Source organism: Eulemur rufifrons, chromosome 24 (genome assembly GCF_041146395.1).
Source record: "Eulemur rufifrons isolate Redbay chromosome 24, OSU_ERuf_1, whole genome shotgun sequence".
In the NCBI taxonomy this organism is placed as follows: domain Eukaryota; kingdom Metazoa; phylum Chordata; class Mammalia; order Primates; family Lemuridae; genus Eulemur; species Eulemur rufifrons.
The window spans coordinates 23,075,594-23,095,268 of NC_091006.1; the positions used below are offsets into that span (position 1 = coordinate 23,075,594).

Sequence of the window (19,675 nt, forward strand, 5' to 3'; positions counted from 1 at the left end):
TTTATGTTAGCTTATTTCTAAGTGATCAAAACATTTTTCCTCCCTCATTTTATGTAAGGGAGGTAAAGTGAGCTCTCTTGAGTCTCATGTCAGAGATAATTTCAAGTAAGTGAGAACTGCTGTTTACTAAGCAAATTTTTCAAAGCCGGGCTACTTCCCGTGAGAGCTTCATGTTTGTTCAGGGTATTGTTAAAAGGATGCTACACAGAGGACTGTACCCATTCGTCCCCCTCCCATGTTTGCTGGCTAGGCATGGTACAGCCAACTTCTTCTTAATTTATACAAGATGTTTGAAAACAGGAGGCTCTGTTACCTGTTCATCCACAGGGTGAGACTGCAGCCTACAACGGAGAATTAAAAACAGTAACAAATAGCAACTTAGTATACTTATGTTTATGTCATCTCAATATTAAGCTCAGAAGATAAACACTTTGTCAAACAAGTAGTTCTTTTATATTTTGGGGAATAACATAATTATTCATTTTAATCTCCAAGGAGAAGAAACTTTGGTTGTTAAATCTGTAACTAGAATCTGACTCTTGGACCTACATTATGGTTCCCAGTTAAAAACCGATTTGGAGTAATACTTTGTATTTCCTTTTTACTGTCAGGAAAATAGTCAGTATTTATGTTTTCCAACATGTTAGACTCCAATGGCCCATTGGCCATATATTTTAGTAGCTTTTAAAATATCTGATTTATGGAAATCTATCGTTATCATAGGTCATGTGTTAGTTCTCTCTCCAAAATATTCTTAAAATGTGAGCCTTAGCAAGTTCACCAAGGAAAGGGAACAAATGAGACTGTCACATGAAAACCCATGTTGAAATATTTCTTCATGAGACTAACTTGAGCCAACCTTGATTTTCCCAACGTAAAGTAGAGCCTAAACAAGAGAATCAAAGCCCACTCTTGGTTATGGGGAAAATGCACCACAGATTACAGTGGTTCCTACTCTCTTTGGTCAAGTGGCAGTGTGACCACCAGACATATACCATGGGGTGACCAGGTTTTCAGATGTTTCTTGGACCACAATCCCAGGAGACTGGTATGTCTTACGATTCCAGTTCCAGCCAGAATAGGTCCTGGAAACTGCTATATTATGTAGTGCAGCAACAAAGGACTTAAAAACAGAAGACATGGTAAGTAGAGGCAATCTGGGTATGCCACCTAGACTCTGTGTGCTCCTCAGGTCTCTCATCTGTAAAAGTAGGAATAGATACATTTTTGTAAGGAGATAGTGAATGTGGAACTGACTTTCTAAGCTGCTGAGCACAGGACAGATATAAGGAAGTATTACCTTGTATTCCCAGGGCTTACATCAGAACTTGACATTTAATAGACACTCCTGATTGTTCAAATAAATGATTTCATTTTAGTCTGGAACTAGGCTAACCCTGAAAGGTACTTGGAAGCCAAGGTTAATTTTATGGCCTTTCTAGTTCCCTTCCCTGTGCCCGTGCCAATCTGTAATGCTAGATGGGCTGTAGTTTAAGGTTTGTTAACCATGCTCTTTGGGAGCAAAATTAAAGACTTCGGAATCATTCTAGCCTTTGAGGCAAGGGGTATTTAAGGACCTGCATAATTAGCTGCTGTTGGACTGTGTGATTTCTCTTCTCCAGCAGCTACTTTTGCCCCAAATGACACACTACACACACCTCATTCTTCAGGCAACAAAGCCTGGACAGGGATGGCCGCCCCAAATGGACACCGTATACCGTTCTCTCAAAATCCCTCTATGGTATCATTCCTCACTACTAACCTCTTGCCCCACCTTTTAAAATAGATTTTTATTTTTAGAGCAGTTTTAGGTTCACAGCAAAATTATGTAAAAAGTACAGAGATTTCCCTTATACTCCCTGCCCCACCCTAGCCTCCTTATCAACTCCCTCCCCCAGAGTGGTACATTTGCTACAATTGATCCGCCTACACTGACACGGCACTATCACCCAGAGGCACTATCACCTAGAGTCCATAGTTTATATAAGGGTTCACACTTGCTGCTGGACATTCTGTGGGTCTCGACAAATGTATGAGATGGATCTACTGTTATAGTATCATACAGAATAGTTTCACTGCCCTAAAAATTCCCTGTGCTCTGCCTGTTCATGCCCACCTTCCTCTAACCCCTGGCAAACACTATTTTTTTTTTTTTTTTTTTGCTGTCTCCATGGTTTTGGCTTTTCCAGAATGTCCTATGGTTGGATCTCCTTCATTTTTTAATACAGTAGCACTATGCAATACTTTGTTATATTTGTAACCTGCTAAAATAACTGTTAAAAGTCAGCTTCCTTGAAATAATCTTACGCTCTTCACAGTGAGCAAATCAGATGAAGAGTTAAGAAAAAGCAATGAAGTTAAGCTGTTTGAGATTCTTATGAAAAGGAGAAATGAGGTAAGGGAAATGAGAATACTTATTTGAAATTTAACACATTTGTGGAAACAAGTCATACTCAAATCCATTAAGAACCTAGGACATGCTATGACTTGTGCTTCATTCTCTTGGAATACTAATTCAGTAAAGGTGAGAAATTATCTTTTAAGTGATAATTTGAGTTTGAGGATTAAGCAGGGAAGAGTCAGAGGACAGCCTGATCACCCTTCTTTCTTCTGAAATGGCCTAATGGGTTTGCTTTAATACATGTTATATGGTTTATAATTTATTCATTTTTCCCTTTAAAATGTCTTTTTTTTTTTTTTTTCTTTTCTTTTTTAGAAAGCTTGGCAAACTATCAAAATGTCTTTCTGGTATATTAATATTATTAATGTAAGTCAGTGTTTGGTCTGTGTCAATGTCAATCAACGTGTACCAAAATCTCCCTCTTTCTCACCACTCCAAAGTAACTTTACATCTTAGTTAATACTTGATTAATAAACACCTGTGGTTTTCTTCCAGAGACTTTTTTAGTTTAACATTTTCCTCTTGAATTTTGTGCTTCCCGTCCTGCCAAAAGAAAACAGCCCCATTTATTAATTAATCAGAATGCCAAACGATGATGATGTTGCAGACATTTTCTTTTACAATGCCTTAGTTTGGATATAAAGCTAAGCAGCATTTTAAAGGAAGAGTATCTAACTTTCAAGCATGTTTCCTCATTCTCTGCTCTAACTAGTGTCTTAACTATTCTGATTGCGTTTGCAGCTGATGATTTTCAGAGCAGGTATTTTCTTAAATTCCTGAGATTCAAATAAAACTGAGAATGTATTCTATTTTCTTGCAAAGTGGGCTCAAGGTATAAGTTACTTCTTATGAGAAATATAATGTTTTTCCTGAGTGAGCTCTGAAAAACTGGTAAAGCCAAGCATGGCCGTATCTAGTAGACTGTGTCATCCTCTGGACACTGATCAAGCAGACGCCCCAATGCTACGACAACTTCTCCAGCCTGGGCAACTCAAGTTTTCTACTCTGAAGGACCAACGTAAAGTTCTAAATTACATTTCTACCAATACTCTTAAATCCTGCTTGGAAGTTTTTAGGGACAAATTCTTTCTATGGTGTACACACACTGCTGCCTGCCTTGAAATGCTGTCCATCTGCAAAAGTGGAATGTGTGTGTTCTTTTTTTCTCTTTTTGAGATGGGGACTTGCTATGTTTCCCTCAAACTCCTGGGCTCAAAGGATCCTCCCACCTCAGGCTCTTGAATAGGGGGCATTACAGGCATGTGCTGCTGTGCCCGGCTTGAATGTGTGTTCTTAGATCACTCAGGTCTCAAGGAAGAGAGGTCAGTGCAGTAATTACTGAAACTCCACTGCAGGGAAATTAAAAACTGGAAAACTTAAAGCCTTATTAGAAAAACAGGGTAAGATAGGCCAAGATTTTAAGTAAATCTCTATAACCCCTTTAGATTTTATGTTCACTAATCTGAAATAAAAAAAGATAGCGTGCTACACAGAGTAGTTCTTCACACACTTCAAACTATTAGTAATAGGTACTATATAAGTCCATTCTTTTCTACTCTCCAGCAAATCAGCAGCTTACTCTCTAGAAATTTTAAATAAGAAACTTATAAATTTGTCCCGTTTTGTTATATGTAACAGGTACACAAAGGAGGCAATTTTTCCCATGTTTGTCTTTTATATTGAAAGTATTTCATGGCCGGGCGTGGTGGCTCACGCCTGTAATCTAGCACTCTGAGAGGCCGAGGTGGGCAGACTGAGCTCAAGAGTTTGATTAAGACCAGCCTGAGCAAGAGCGAGACCCTGTCTCTACTAAAAATAGAAAGAAATTATATGGACAACTAAAAAATATATATATAGAAAAAATTAGCTGGGCCTGGTGGCACATGCCTGTAGTGCCAGCTACTCTGGAGGCTGAGGCAGGAGGATCACTTGAGCCCAGGAGTTTGAGGTTGCTGTGAGCGAGGCTGACGCCACGGCACTCTAGCCTGGGCAACAGAGTGAGACTCTGTCTCAAAAAAAAAAAGAGTATTTCACCCTTTCTGACTGCACTATTTGAAGAGGCCGGCCCCTGCTTCCTGGGTCCCAGAGATGACCTTACGCAATTCTAGCTCCCTCACCTCTACAGGTGCTAGAAATCGCTCCTTTGAAGACTGTTCTGTAGAAATTTCTACTTTTGCTCTTTAAACCACTCAATTTTACTTTCCCTTCCTCAAACCTAGTCCCCTCTCTTTCTAGTTATTCCCATGAGAAGTTCCTTGTGCACACTAAAACCGAAACCCTCATGATTTTGAAAAAGATACACACAAGCAAATCCACATTTAAGACAATTTTGTTAAAGGAGAATTCAGGAGTTGGGGAGGGATCATTACACCATATTATTAAAAATATTAGCAGAATCCAAGAAACACATACTTTTGTTAAGATACCACAATAATCTTACTAAAAAATTTAAAAGGGAAAACAGTGTCACTGGAAATTATGATTAAAATCCCCCATTGAACTGCGCAGGTTCAAAAAAAAGAAAAAAGAAAAAATAAATAAAATCCCCCTTTCCAAATGAAATCAAGTTAGAAAGAGCGTCCTAGAGGCAGACTCAGAATCAGGCTTTCATCTGTTTACACCATCACTAGTTGCTATCTACATACTGGAGGCCATAGCGAGTATGTGATCCCTGAAAGAAAACTGACATCAAAGTAGCCTCTAAAATCTGAATTCAAATTAAGTAAATTAACAAGAGAATAACAAATATTACCATCTTGGGTTCTGGCTTCTGGGAACCCTTCCCTGGGATGTTCCTGTTGTTTTGTAATCTTCTTTCTTTTTCCTGTTTTAGTTCTAACTCAAGCTGGTTCCTGAGATAGGTACGAGAGGAAAAGGATGAAAATTTGGATTTCTATACTCATATTCTCTAAAGAATACGAAACCCCTTTCTAAAGTTCAGTTATCAAATTTTAATACTTGATTAATAACAAATTACTAGGCACATATGGACAGCCAAGCTTTAAAGTACTAAAATACATAAAAGCCAATAACACTAAGATACATAAAACATGTTAAATCCTTCTTGGATGATTAAGAATGTACTTTAGGATCTAGTGCCTGAGGGCCACCACTCTGAATACCAGTATTTTATATTAACTCTTAACGAAAGTTGTGGCCAACTGAATGACCAGCAGTAGGATGTGCTATAAATGAAATACAGTATTTTTAAATTTTCAGCAAGATACAGTATGAAGAAACGTTACAGTTCCATTTCATGTTAATTAGCTGGTCTCTCTTTACAGTTATGTATTTAATCCCTAGTTACACTCTCAACCACTAGTGTCCTCAGTAGCTATGGGCTTTATAGCCAACAAAGTTCTATTTATTTGAAATCAGTGGCTTCAGCACAGAAGTGGGTCTCATTTGAGAAATATAGAAAAATGGTTAAGGGCTTGAAGTTAGAGAAGTTTTTAAATGATAATGTTGCCAATTAGCAGCTTAACTGTATGATTTGGACACATTTAACTTCTCTAAGCTTTAATGTCATCTGAAAGTGGGGGCAGTGATGTCACCTGCTAGGGCTGAAGTAAAGACATTAGGAGAGACTGCACATGAAGGGCTTTGTATAGTATCTGGCACACAGTCAGAATTCCAGAAATATTAACTTATTATTAGTGTTTTCTTGGCTACTAATTACTATTTATCTGGGACCCTGAGCTCTAATTTCCTAATTCACTGATCACAAAGGATGTTTACAGGTCTTGGGGAATGGTGATGCGTGTGAAGCTTTCTGAATTCCAGTTCCGGAGGAAGGATACTGTAAAGACAGGGCCGACGGCCAACAGTCCTGAAACCCCTTCCTTGCAGTCTAGCCGTAGAATTACCCATGACCACCCTGCCCGCTCAGGCTGCCCCTCTTCACCGCTGCCTGGTGAGCTCCTCCACCTCCAGCTGCAGACTGTTGATCTTGTCTCCGAAATCCTGTTTGAAGAGCCGGTTGTCCAACTCGGCAGACTGGCGGTCTCGCTCAGCCTGGCGCAATCTGGATGTGAGCCACATGAACTTGTGATAAAAAACAAAAGCCATGGTGGGGAGGAAGACCAAGTTCACAACACAAAATAAAATAACCCAAGGAAGAAGGCATAAAAAGACCGAGAGAGGGAAACAAAACAAAACAAAACAAAACATTGAAAGACACAGGGAAGAAATTATGGGGAAAAAAAGATGGAGGAGAAATAAATTCTAAAGAAAAGCAAGATGAAGGTGAACCAGGCAGAGGAAAAGCTGATTTTCCACTTTTTTTTTTATTCTAGTACTACAGTTTACAGCCATTAGATGATAAACAATAAAACATCACTTTTTAGAAAATCCATATCCAAAGCCAACCTCAAGTACACAATAATTTAAGTTAAATCCACTCTTTTGTTTCCTAATAGGTTTGGTACTTTATATTTCCATTTTACACACATAACTGGAACTTGCAAATGCTTAACTACCTTCTTATACGTGGAATTATAATGTTTTTCTTGTACTTTCTCCAAACCATATATATTAAACCATGGAACATTATACATCAACCCCTACCCAGGCTTTCGGTTATTCTATAAGGAAAAGGTTTTGTCGGAGTTTGGCTGTCTCCTTCCTTTTCCCTCCCACGACCCACCAAGTGGTGTCTCACTGAGTGAACAAGGAACTCAGCACTGGGTCTGTGTAAGACTCCTGACCACATTCTCTGGAAGATCTGATGGAAGTTTTCTTCTAAACATCTTATAACTTTGCACCTATAAAAAAAGTATGTTTTAATTTAGAAGGTAAAACATTTGGGGCTTTACATAATAGAATTTAGAAGTATAGTATAGTCTTTAAAAAGTTTTATTGTGGTGTTTGATCACTCCCTCCAAATGCTCATAGAAAAGGCAACTCTTTACCACAAAAGGTTAATGAAGATACGAATATAGTAAAAGCTATATTTATATAGGTGCAAAATTGTAAGAATTAAAATAAGCTCAAGAACAGGATCTTCCATGAAGTTGGTCTAAACATATGTTCCTTGACTTGATTTTGGTTCAAGTCTGTGCAAGGACCTATACAAGCAGACACGAATTCTATCTTACTCTCTTAATTCTGGTTTTGCCAAGAAGGTAAAGAATTTCAAGAGCTGGAAGCGAAGGGATATATTATCTTTGTCCCCACCTAAGCAGCTGAAATGCTGCAAAGCATACCAGAATGAGAAAAAAGAAAAAAAACAAATACTATGCCAAGACCTTTTGAAGGAATGAAGGCTTATGTAAAGCCTGTCTCTCCAAATCAAAAGTCATTTTAAAAAATCAAAGTATTTATAGGATTATTTACAATGTAAAGCCTAGAAAGGGTTAGGTCTGTGGTCACTTAGAAAAAGAAGCCCTGCTAATATTGCTTGTGGATATCTACTGGGAATCTTTATTTTTATACTAAATAATAATAGGGAATATAAGTTTATCATTTATCTATTTCCTACTCTGAAATGTTTTTCTAATAGTTAAATTAGTAGTTTCCCAGAACATTTAGCAAATCCCCATCTAACCAAAAAGTAACAGAAACTCTTAAGTAAATGTTTCTAGGTAAGGAATGATAGGCAGGAAATCACCACTCATGTGTATACCTTGTCCTCTTTACTCCAATAGGAAAAGCAGGATAGATTTGAAAAATATGTAGTATATTTGTTTTTAATAGGAGAGGAGTGTTTTTATTAAAATTGTTCTCTCTGAGCTACCTAAGTAGGAAGCAGAATTGCAGAAAAACGGCAGAGGTAGAAGATGACAAATATTAGGAGGGTTTTCCCAAGCTTCCACACTATTATGTTATCATATGTTACCTAATTACTAACTTTATTTCTATGTACTTTAAAGAAATGTAAGGATGCTATTTTTTTCTTCTTTTTCAAAGTCACTAAGGCAAAAAGTTGCAAGCAGTCTTGGTTACTGAGAGTAGAACTGTAGTGAAATACTAAGCACTTATCCTTGGCTTAGGGATTAAACCTATATAACAAAAGTGAAAAGGGGTCATGGCCTAGAGACAAAGAACTACTTTAGAGGAGTCCAAGTTCACATGGTAGTTACCTCTAGTTCCTCACACTGCAATGGCTGAACAGGCTTGCAGATACAGACATGAACAATGCACCTAGAATCCGATATTATCAAGGACTGGGTTGTAAAGGCATCATTAGTATATGTACAGAGCTTCAATTCCCTAGGCTTTTTTTTTTTTTTAATGGTGTTTTTATTTATTGGTCAACTCAGAAATAATTTCCCAGTTTATTTAGTATTTAATTAGGGATGTATACCAATCTTTCTAACTCTGGGGAGACAATAAGAAAAAACTCAACCTATATATCCAACTGCTTTTTTAAAAGTCTGACAAATTCAAAGTCAATTTTTGGTGACATTTTATACAGAAGCAGAGCTTAGACATAATAACTTTCAGATTTCTTCCTTTTACAACTAAGATGTGATATCAGACTTGCAAGGTGACCAACTGCAAAATGCTTAATGATGTTTTGGGATCAGTTTATTTGCTGCACTATTTAAGGTCTTTGCCTGTTTCACCAAATCCTTTTCACTAAATAAAATAAAAATGAAAATGGAGTGAAAGGGGAATGAGAAAAAGAATACACAGGAAACACAAAAATAGCAAGAGATTAAGTCAGCTTAATACTCAAAGAGATAGATATGTCATTATTTTAGTTCTGCCTGCTTTAAATCCAAGTCAAAAAGCCATTGAAAAATAGATATATTTGAACACTACTTATAAGCACTAAAATTGATATGTTAAATCATAAACATGTAACTGCTTATGTGCAAGTACTTAGATAACTTTCTTTCCTAAGTAGACTGATACCTTTTTATGTACCAGCCATACCAGAGCTTTCAAGCTTATTTATTAATTTGCAATTAACTTTTGAATTACCATTAATATACACTATTGTTCAGGACCCTTCCAGGTTAAGAATCATCTGACTAAAATAAGTCACCCCCACATCCATTCATTCATGTGAATGAATGCCTTGTACATTCAAGGCACTGTGACAGGTTCAGTGAGGAAACAAAAAAGATTAACTAATCACAAGGAGCTTCCACTCTCATTAGAAGGTAAGAAACGTATATAAAGGGCCACAAGGTAAAGCAGACAGTCAGAAGTGCCGTACGTAAGTGGTATAGACAGATACACATATAAGGCGATGGGAATTCTAAGGAGGACAGACCATTTCTAGATGGGAAAGAGGTATCAGAGGAAGCTCTGGGGAGGTGGCATTTGAACCTGAATGTAAAAAATGTACCTGAAGAACAGGAAGTGGGAAGAGGAAGGGCATTTTTAATTGGTGGAGCTAGTGGGAATGGATGGGGAAAACAGGAAGCATGTCCAGGGACCAGTAGTTTAGTTTTGCGCAAGTGCAAGAAGGGTGATGAATGGGCATTACAGGTGGAAACATCCAACAACCTTGGGTGTGGTGTTACATTCAATCTTGAAATCTCAGACACTTCTTTTGGCTGCTGAGTCACCAGAAAAAACATGGTGGTTTCAGACAAACAGGCAAAGAAGAGAGTAGCACAGGGAGAAGGTGTGGTTTGGGCAGACTGAACTGTAGGGACTGGTGGAAGATAGCAGGTCAGAGGGTGAAAACTCAACACTAGTCTCCAGATGAGGGTCAGAGCTGGAGAAACACACTGGAGGTGACAGTGAAAGCTATAGAACTATTCAGGAGAAAGTAGAAAAAGGAAACAGGAGAGAGAAGGGAAAAGGGTTAAAGTTTAAAGAAGGGAGAGAAAGAACCAGAATAGATCCTTAGAGGATACCTATCTCCCTGTATCCCAAACATCACCTAGCACCAAAGTATCCAAAGACTTTAGTAATGAACAATAAGATCACAGCATTACAAATATGTATTTAAAAGTCCTTTCACCCTTCTAAGTGATCTTTCTCTACCACATGACACTCACACGCGTTAAGTGAAAGTTCTGATGTAACAGTCACAAAAAGCTGACATTTCTTAAAAACATTTTCAGTCATATCTTAGAAAACACAAATAAATTTAACTGGCTTTCTTTCTACCAGCATGTCTGATGTTAAGTTGAAAGAATTCCGTATACTTTCTATTTGCTGAAAGCATAGCGCATTCTCTTCACTTCCAGCCCTGACAGCCCAAAATGTTCCATTAAAGAAACAGCACTTTTACCTTTGTTCGAGTTGTTTGATGGTAGCAGCCATCTGATTAGTCTTCTCTTCCAAGCGACTGTTTAGTTCACTTTTCTGTTTTACGCCTAAGTCTGAACTCTGTGATGGAAATGAATTATAAATGATCTATATAACATAAAATATTAAAATTTAGGCCGGGCGCGGTGGCTCACGCCTGTAATCCTAGCACTCTGGGAGGCCGAGGCGGGTGGATTGCTCAAGGTCAGGAGTTCGAGACCAGCCTGAGCGAGACCCCGTCTCTACTAAAAATGGAAAGACATTATATAGACAACTAAAAATCTATATAGAAAAAATTAGCCGGGCATAGAGGCGCATGCCTGTAGTCCCAGCTACTCGGGAGGCTGAGGCAGTAGGATCGCTTAAGCCGAGGAGTCTGAGGTTGCTGTGAGCTAAGCTGACGCCACGGCACTCACTCTAGCCTGGGCAACAAAGTGAGACTCTGTCTCAACAAAAAAAATAAAAAAAAAAAAAAATAAAAAAATAAAATTTAAATCACACATGCCTTTTGAACCTAATGGTAAGTGGGAAAATAAAAATGCTCATGTTTGTATATCAGTTAATTCTCAAATGGAAAAAAAAAAGCAATCTGTTTAAAATTAGTATTGCTATATGCAGCCTCATCACACTATCAGAAGGTTCACTGAGTTATCATATTTCAGTATAAAAGCTAATAGAATATATAACTCAGCTGGCATGTCAGGCTGGGGAGTAAAAATTATCTTATAGGCTAAAAAAGATCCCCAACACCTATATTACAATGTGGACAGTGGCCATGGCTTTCCAGAACACCAATACAGGATCCTGTGACGGTCTGATTCTTAAAGTGGTTTACTGGAAGCTAACATCAAAATGACATGTGACCCTTCCCCCTTGTAGGTAAAGTGTGATTCTACAGAAGGAGGGCGGAGGGAAGCCCCAGGATTTTGGAGCCAGTGAGTCTACTCCTCCTGTTGTCCCTACCTGCAGCTTGAAGGCCAGTTCGTGCTTGAGAGCCCTGAGATCATCCAGCTGCTGCCGAAGGGACACCAGGGCGTCCTGCTTCTCACACACGTCCTTCTCCAGCATCTTCATGGCCAATTCCATCTCCTGCCTCATGCTGATCTGGATCTCCAGTTCCTTCTCGACATCCTGCCCCCAAAGGTAAGTACGTTACTTACACTCTCTTTCCTCAATTGAGTACAAACCATAACATTTCACAGGAAAAGGTACATCAAATTTCCTAGGTCTGAATATTCTAGCAAAATAGTTATAAGCTATCATTCATTTTCAGAGACATTAACAACAATAATAATTAGCATATATAATAACATTTCTTGGGCTAGAGTGCCATGGCGTAAGCCTAGCTCACAGCAACCTCAAACTCCTGGGCTCAAGCGATTTTCCTGCCTCAGCTTCCCAATAGCTGGGTCTACAGGCATATGCTACCACACCCAGCCAATTTTTCTATTTTTAGTAGAGATGGGGTCTCACTCTTGCTCAGGCTGGTCTCAAACTCCTGACCTCAAGCAATCCTCCCAGCTCAGCCTCCCAGAGTGCTAGGATTACAGGCATGAGCCACCACGCCCAGCCTTTTTTGATTTTTGGATAGTAGCCATGCTGATTGGAGTGAGGTTGTATCTCATATTATAAATTTTTATATATATATTTAATTTCTAAAAAAAAAATCTTAAGACTAATACTGGTTGATAAATTTAGCCATTTATATCTAAGAGCAAGAGTAAATTAGAAATAACAGCTAAAAATAAGAATATAATTCCATATTAACGATTCTTTGTAAGAGAAAAAGGAACTACTTGCTCCAAAAAGACATATCAGAATCTTTGCAGGGATGAGGATGAGGTAGGAGTGGGGATTACATAATTTATTTTTTATTTTTATTTTTTAAGAAGTACGAAAATGAGGTTTATTGAGGAAAGACAGGATTATAGAGCAGGAGCAAGATACAGGTTTCCAGAACATGATACATACGCCACAGTTGACAACCAGACCCATTGTCGCAGCAGGGAAAGAGCTTAAAAAATAGGTTCTATATACCCAATGTTTTTATAATACAAACTATAAAGGCAAAAAAATAAAATATTGGCAAAATCTCATTGCTTTTGAGAATACTCAGAAAAGGACTGAGAAAGCATTATAGGGAATGTGGGTTGAAAGAAAGAGAAATAATTTTACAGGATCTATAAAAATTTTTACAACATTACTGACATCCCTAATCTTGGTTTGTACGACAAAACCTCTAAGTAGGCAGTTACCTTTTACTGTGTTCCTGAATTATTAAAACTTAAGCAAAGTTTACCAATCGTAACTGTGTCTCCTCCTTTAAATGCTTTCTTGCTTCACTTAGTGCTTGCCCTTCTGAAGTTCTGTCTTGCTTAGGACCCTTGAAAAGATAAATAAAGTTGTATATATTTAGGATTTGATTAACGTATACAGAATTAGCAGACACTACCACTGCTATTTAGTAAGGAAAAATGGTCACACCTAAGCAGGTATGACAATGAACAAAGACAATAAAGAAAGTGAAAAAGTCTAGTAAATATTAAAAGGTTAAGCTAAATTGGGGGTTTCCTGCCACTTTATTTAAAATCCTAAGCTAGGTTGCCAAACCAGGTAGTAGTAGTTTTAAAAATCAGCCTCTAAAAATAATATAGTATTCACAGAAAAATATGAGGTGGCCCAAAGGTTTAAAAGTTAATACACTCATTCTCCAGAGATTTCACATCTGGCATCTTGAACTATTCAGAGAGATCACAGCTAAAAATAAATAAGGCATCAAAAAAATTCTTATGAGCAGTCACAGTTTCTTTCATGAAGTCCATGCATTAAAGTCAAACACCTTACTCAGAAACTGCTTTGTCCCCATTCAGAGCCGAGTCATTCTTTAGGAACAGTTTTAGTAACTGTGGATATTTGGATTCCTAGGTGACAGTAGATTAGAAGCATGAAGATAAAAGGAAGTGGGGAGACTTTTCTAAAGATAGCAACACTAACAGTGTAAACATAAAAAGTAAGAGATGCTAGTGAATTCATAAAAGGCAGAAAAAAAAATCCACAGCAATCTGGGAATATTTAAGTGCAGGTGTTAGAAGCTCTATCAATTTCAATAGCCTCCTAAAGTAGTACTGTTACAACTGAGTACAGAATTGCCACTGTTGAAAATTATGATCTCAGCCCACTATAAAGGGCTAAATGTGTTAACAATTATGTCCTTAATTAAGAAGGCTTATGCTGCTTTAGGTGTTTTTAGAGAGAGAGAAAAAAAGGCTTGGACTTGTACAATACATACATATCTAATGAGATTTTGCAAACCTTGTACTAAAAAGGTTGTTGCTTTAAGGGATTAAGTTATCTAGAAAATTCATTTACATGGTAACTCCCAGTGATATCAAATAATAAGGTATCACTTCTTATAAAACAGTAACATGATATAAAAATAATGGCACATTTAATATAACAGATGAAACAGTTAAATACAGTATGAATTACTAGTACACAAAAACAAGGAACTGAATTAGACCGTTTCTTATAATCTCTACACAGATGTAGGTGGCAATGAAGCTAAGAAGCATCAGGTAGAAAAAAGGGGCATCACCCTCCCTTAACAAATTCATCATGCACTCAAGGACGAATGGAGTCCAAGTAAAAACAGTGTGCTTTACACATGCAAATGCTTGTTGCTTAAGGACTCCCCCCTACCGCTAACACACTGACATGCTCTCTAAGAATATTTTATAAATCCAGTAAGATTAACCTTCCGATTGGATTCCAGTATGTAGGAACTTTCCTCTTTAACTCGTTCCATTTCTTCTTGCAAGGTAATAATCCTGTTGTTTGCAACTGCAAGCTGTTGATAAAATTTTAAAAATAATCTTTATCTTTTAAAAATTAACATAGTATAATTCATGATTTGCTAGGACATAACTTTCAGTCTTGGATATTCTCAGAAAGAAAGAAAGCTATCTGTAACCCAGTAAGAGTGTTCTTATAGGTAACTTAGGAGAAACATTTTTAAAGTAGGTTAAAATAAAAACAAAAAATATCTCCTATTGCTGCTTTTACATGGAAACATTTTTCAGTGCAAAAATGCTAAGATTGTTTATCTCAAGGGTGTTCTCATGGATAACTTGTAATTACATTTAGTGAGAGTATCTATTTCTAAAATATTTAATAAAGAGGTCACCTGATACCATGGCACCCATGTCACAAACCTTCCATAAGACCTTTTATAGATAATTTTAAAAGACTAAAAGAATGAACTACAAAGTTCTCACTCTAAAAGATCCTATTAAACACTGAAGATATTTTTCATTTCAGCATCTAAAAACATAAGGTAATGCTATTAGCAGTATACTGCTAAGGGGAAACATTCAAATTCCCATTCAATGGGAGCAAAAAGGATGGTGGAAATACTTTTTGCTTCTCTGTACCTTCTAAACTCCCAGAGAATGTGAAGGTGGGGCCTGACTGAGGCTGGGAGGGGGAACAGGCTCCTCACGGCAGGCCGAGCTAGTCTTGTTTCATTACCTCCTCACCAGCCGCAGGTGCAGGTTCCGCTCAGTTCGTGTTTTAACAAGGTAAATACAGAAAAGCGAGAGCTCAGGCATGCTTTCCAGAGGCAAGCCTGGAAACCCATTGCTCTCCTTGCTCCCTGGGCCTAACAATATATAAAGAAGTAATTCTGGGCAAGTAGGTCTGCTCTCTGGATGCAAGTCTGTCCTCAGGCAGGTCATTCCAAGAGCTTGACTTAAGAGAAAGTATCAGGAAACCTGATTATGGCTGCAGATCCAAGTGGGCTTTTTAATTCGACTTCACTGATAATAAAGGGGATTATTTATACTTTCATCTGCTTAATTCTTCTCATTTTGTCATTTCAGCTCAGAACTCAGGAGGGGGTTCTTTTATGAGCTCTCTTACAATCCAGAAATGGAAATAAGAAAAGGCAGAACTGATTAAACTTATGCGTTCTCTATAATGCACACACCGTGCTTACTTATCTCTGCAAGTTCAAAGTTTCGAGAAAGTAAGTGTTACTGGTAAAATAAATAAGTAAATGAATAAATTAATATTGTTAGTATAATAAATCTAAGCCAGGACAAGTGTGACTGAGGGAACAAAATTCACAGCTATGTGTATTGAGTGCTTATGATGTGTCAGGCACTGTTCTAGGCCCTCATCGTGTATTAAAAAATTTAAATTCATACAACAATCTTATAAAAGAGCATTATTGTTATTCTCATTCTACAGATAAGTGAACCAAGGAATAGAGGTTTAAGTAATTGCCCCAGGGTTAGAAAACTAGCAACTAGAGCCAGGACACAAATGCAAGTAGCCTAGCTTTAGAGACCACACTTAGCTGCCTCCATGCAGTGACAGCAGAATCACAGTAGAAATTTCTGTGCTGAGTATTCCCAAAGCCAGTGGGATAAGATTCTAAGTATCATATCCATAAATTAAAATTTTAATATGTATGTAAAATTTAAGAATTTTCATCCAAAAATGAAGTCCACAGAGCTGAGTAATAAGGAAGGCATTTTAAAATTAGAATGATGAAAATGTTCATTCTGAAGAAAAACTGATGAAACAGCACCTTTCTGACGAGTGCTTTAATTTGATTTTATTTAAACCAAATTTATCCCACTGTATGTAACAGGATCGTTATAATTAGAAATGAAGAAGATAAACATTTTTCTACCTGGAAAATTTTATTTAATATTTTTCATAGAAACATCTAATGCTATTTAATGAAAAAAACTCTGTAGCTGATCCTTTGGCAAGTTAGAAAAAAAAATATTAATCAGAAGTAAAACCTGGGGTTGTTTTTCTGTTCTTATTTTAGGGACTTTTCTAAGAGTTTTCACACATACATCTATTTTTAATCTGATCTTCAGAGAAATTATGAGGTTAAAAGGGAAGTAGACTGTAAACACCATCATCTGCCAGTGACAGAACTGGGCCTCTTAATGGTCAAGTGACTGACTTCCTCAGCGGCACATGACATATAAGTAGCATGACATGCAAGCAGGGACTACTGGTCTTCTGACTCCTGCTCTGTATCTTACCTACCTCACAGCCCTACGGAGGAAACAAGATGGGGGGGTGGAAAGTCTGCCAATCTGGAACACATAAGTCAATGCCTGGCACATACAAACCTTTGTCTAGCTCTTGTACATAAATAGTGTCAAAAATATTTTCCAGAATGAATAAATGATGAATATCATGCTATATGCTAAACATTTACTTTAGGCTAGCCCAGACAAAACATTCACTCAAAAGAAACCAGGACACTTGACCAGCCAGGGAAACGAGACCCCTGCCCACACAGCCTACGCAGTCCAACTGTGTAAATGACACCCCTGCGACAAGCTGACAGGCATTCTAGTCAGAACAAGGAGTTATGTACTACAGTAGCTATATCTGAAAAGTCAAATCCTTTATTTACAAGGTTGCATAGAAGTTACTGGTTCTACTAATGCACATTATTAAATTCCGTAAGTCAATTAAAGAATTTCCAAAAGACTTACCTCCTCTGTCAGTTTAGTGTTGGATTTTTCTAATGCATCTACTTTTGCCTGAAGGTTATTTACAGTAGCACTATCAAGAAGAAAAAATATAGGTCTCTTTTGAAAAAAGAACAATATCCTCTACCTTCCTTTTTAAACACTCATCACACTTATCATTCATTGTCTAATGTCCACAATTCTCAGTAGACTTACAGGCTCTAAGTTTACAAAGGGCTGTGTCTGCCTTAATTGCTATGGCTTTGACATTGGAGTTAGAATTCAGTATTTGTTCAATGAAATGAAAGAGCTAATGGACTACACAGTAAATTTTAAGGTATGTGATAATCACAGGCTACGTGAATTAAGTGTTTACATGTACCACTTGGGTTTGGTATTATCTGCAGTTTCAGGCATCTAGTGAGGGGCTTGGGAAGGATTCCCTGCAGAAAAGGGGGGAGCTACTGTCCTCGGTAAATTAATGGCAGCAATGGTGAAGAAAGGGTAAACTAATACTGTTGATTCAATATATAAATGAGAAATGCAAGGAAGCAAAGAGATCCGATTAATCTAAAGGTACTAAAGTAGTGAGTGGTTTACCCGAGATCAATCCTGAAACCTGGCTATATCTACCAGACCCAGAGGGCTGCCAGTTTCAACTGCATATGTCACATTATTTAAAAATTTGTAACTGAATGTATTTAATCACCAGAGCTATAATTAAATACTAATCTTAACTGTCTTTCACTAAAGGTTACTAAGTTAAATGCCATTTATCAGGTGCCTAACTCAGTGCCTGGCAAGCAGGAATTCTAAAAATGTTTGATGAGTATTGTCAGAATTTATCCTCACTGCTCATCATTCTGCCCTTCCCTTCTACCTCAACAATTCCCAAGTAATGTATTTATTCATTACTTCAGGTGTCTGTTGAGTTCCTCTACATAGTTCTTCTGGTCCAGAATTGCAGTAATCTGACCATCTCTGCGGAGGAAAAGGAGAGAAAATAGAAATAAAATAAATAACATTAGAAAAACCAAGATCCTGATCTCTGCCCCTCCATCTTTTCATAAAACATGGAAAAAAAATTGTGGCAAAGATACACTGAACCAGACGACAGACTTGATGTATAATCCCCTTGACATATCAACCAGAAAGACTCAGGTTTAAAATGAAAAAAAAAAAAAAAAAAACCAACAACAAAAAAAAACAAACCCACATTAATAAAGCACTTGTTATAACTTACAAACCTTAATAATTTAGGTTATAGGTAGGATGTTATAACCTATCAGAAGCATTTAAAGAAAAAAAAAATGTTCTTCTTGTTAGTTAATAAGTTTTTCAGTCTGGGGCGGCGGCTCACGCCTGTAATCCTAGCACTCTGGGAGGCCAAGGCGGGAGGATAGCTCGAGGTCAGGAGTTCGAGACCAGCCTGAGCAACAGCGAGACCCCGTCTCTACTAAAAATAGAAAGAAATGATCTAGACAGCTAAAAATATATATAGAAAAAATTAGCCGGGCATGGTGGCGCATGCCTGTAGTCCCAGCTACTTGAGAGGCTGAGGCAGGAGGATCGCTTAAGCCCAGGAGTTTGAGGTTACTGTGAGCTAAGCTGACAGCACGGCACTCTAGCCTGGGCAACAGAGCGAGATTCTGTCTCAAAAAAAAAAAAAAAAAAAAATAGGTTTTTCAGCTTTGCTAGTATTATTTATAGTAATAATTTTCCATTTGTCTTAAGAATTAAGTTCTTTCTAGTGTAACATGGTTGTTCTCAAAGGCTACATATATGCCTTTAAATGCTGTTTCCATTCAAAGTGAATGGTATAAAAGGCTTTCATAAAGATCAAGTATGTTTATTACTCAAGAAAATAAAGTGTGGAAAAAGGAGATTCATTTCTAGAACCAACTAATCTATAATAGGCAAAAGTTAAACAGCCAGCCTTTTCAGCTGAAAGTCAAAATTAAGGCCATATACCTGTACAATTACCAAAAGAACAAGTGACATAATTTTAGCTTAATATCCAAGGTTAAAAACATCAGGCTAATTATGTGTTCAACTGCTAAATTTATGAAGGGTATAAAGTATGCTTCTGATCTCTAATTATTAAGTACCATAATGAGTATTTTTTAAACTTTTTATTTTGAAATAATTTTAGATTTACAAGAAGAGTTGTACATGTAGTACAGAGTTCCCCTATACCCTTCACTCAGCTTCCCTAACGTTGATATTTTACATAACCCCATCATGCACATTGCAAATTTCAAGCTAACTGATTTATGATGAAAGTGCAATCCCCCTGGTTACAATGACCATGTTTTAAAACCCCACGATAAGAGATGGGCAATTGGATACCCTTTATTAATTTTTATTTTATTTGCCCTTGAACCACATAGCAAGAAAGTTACTCAACTAAAAACTCTTTTAGGATTTAGTAGTAGGCATAACAGGTATTTTTAGCTAGACTTTATTAAAGCTGTATCATCAGAAATTCTTTTAGCAAGTCTGTTAAAACAATATTGTTCTAAACTTTAAATACCACCAAAGACAAAAAATACTACATCAGAGA

General features: G+C 37.3%; 1 protein-coding gene across 7 annotated transcripts in view; it reads right to left on the reverse strand.

Annotated features, from left to right (window-relative positions):
• The window catches only part of RUFY3 (RUN and FYVE domain containing 3), a 69,040-nt gene that overhangs the window by 5,167 nt on the left and 44,198 nt on the right, over positions 1–19,675 (reverse strand). For 3 of the 7 annotated variants that reach the window (XM_069458239.1, XM_069458238.1, XM_069458240.1), the window contains 7 exons: positions 18,028–18,093; positions 17,137–17,206; positions 14,367–14,459; positions 12,912–12,995; positions 11,576–11,743; positions 10,596–10,693; positions 6,669–8,980 (listed from right to left, as the gene is read on the reverse strand). In XM_069458239.1, the coding sequence (XP_069314340.1) occupies positions 8,908–8,980; positions 10,596–10,693; positions 11,576–11,743; positions 12,912–12,995; positions 14,367–14,459; positions 17,137–17,206; positions 18,028–18,093 (652 nt within the window). In that variant the 3' untranslated portion in view covers positions 6,669–8,907. The other 4 variants (XM_069458234.1, XM_069458235.1, XM_069458236.1 and 1 more) reach the window with 3 other exon arrangements.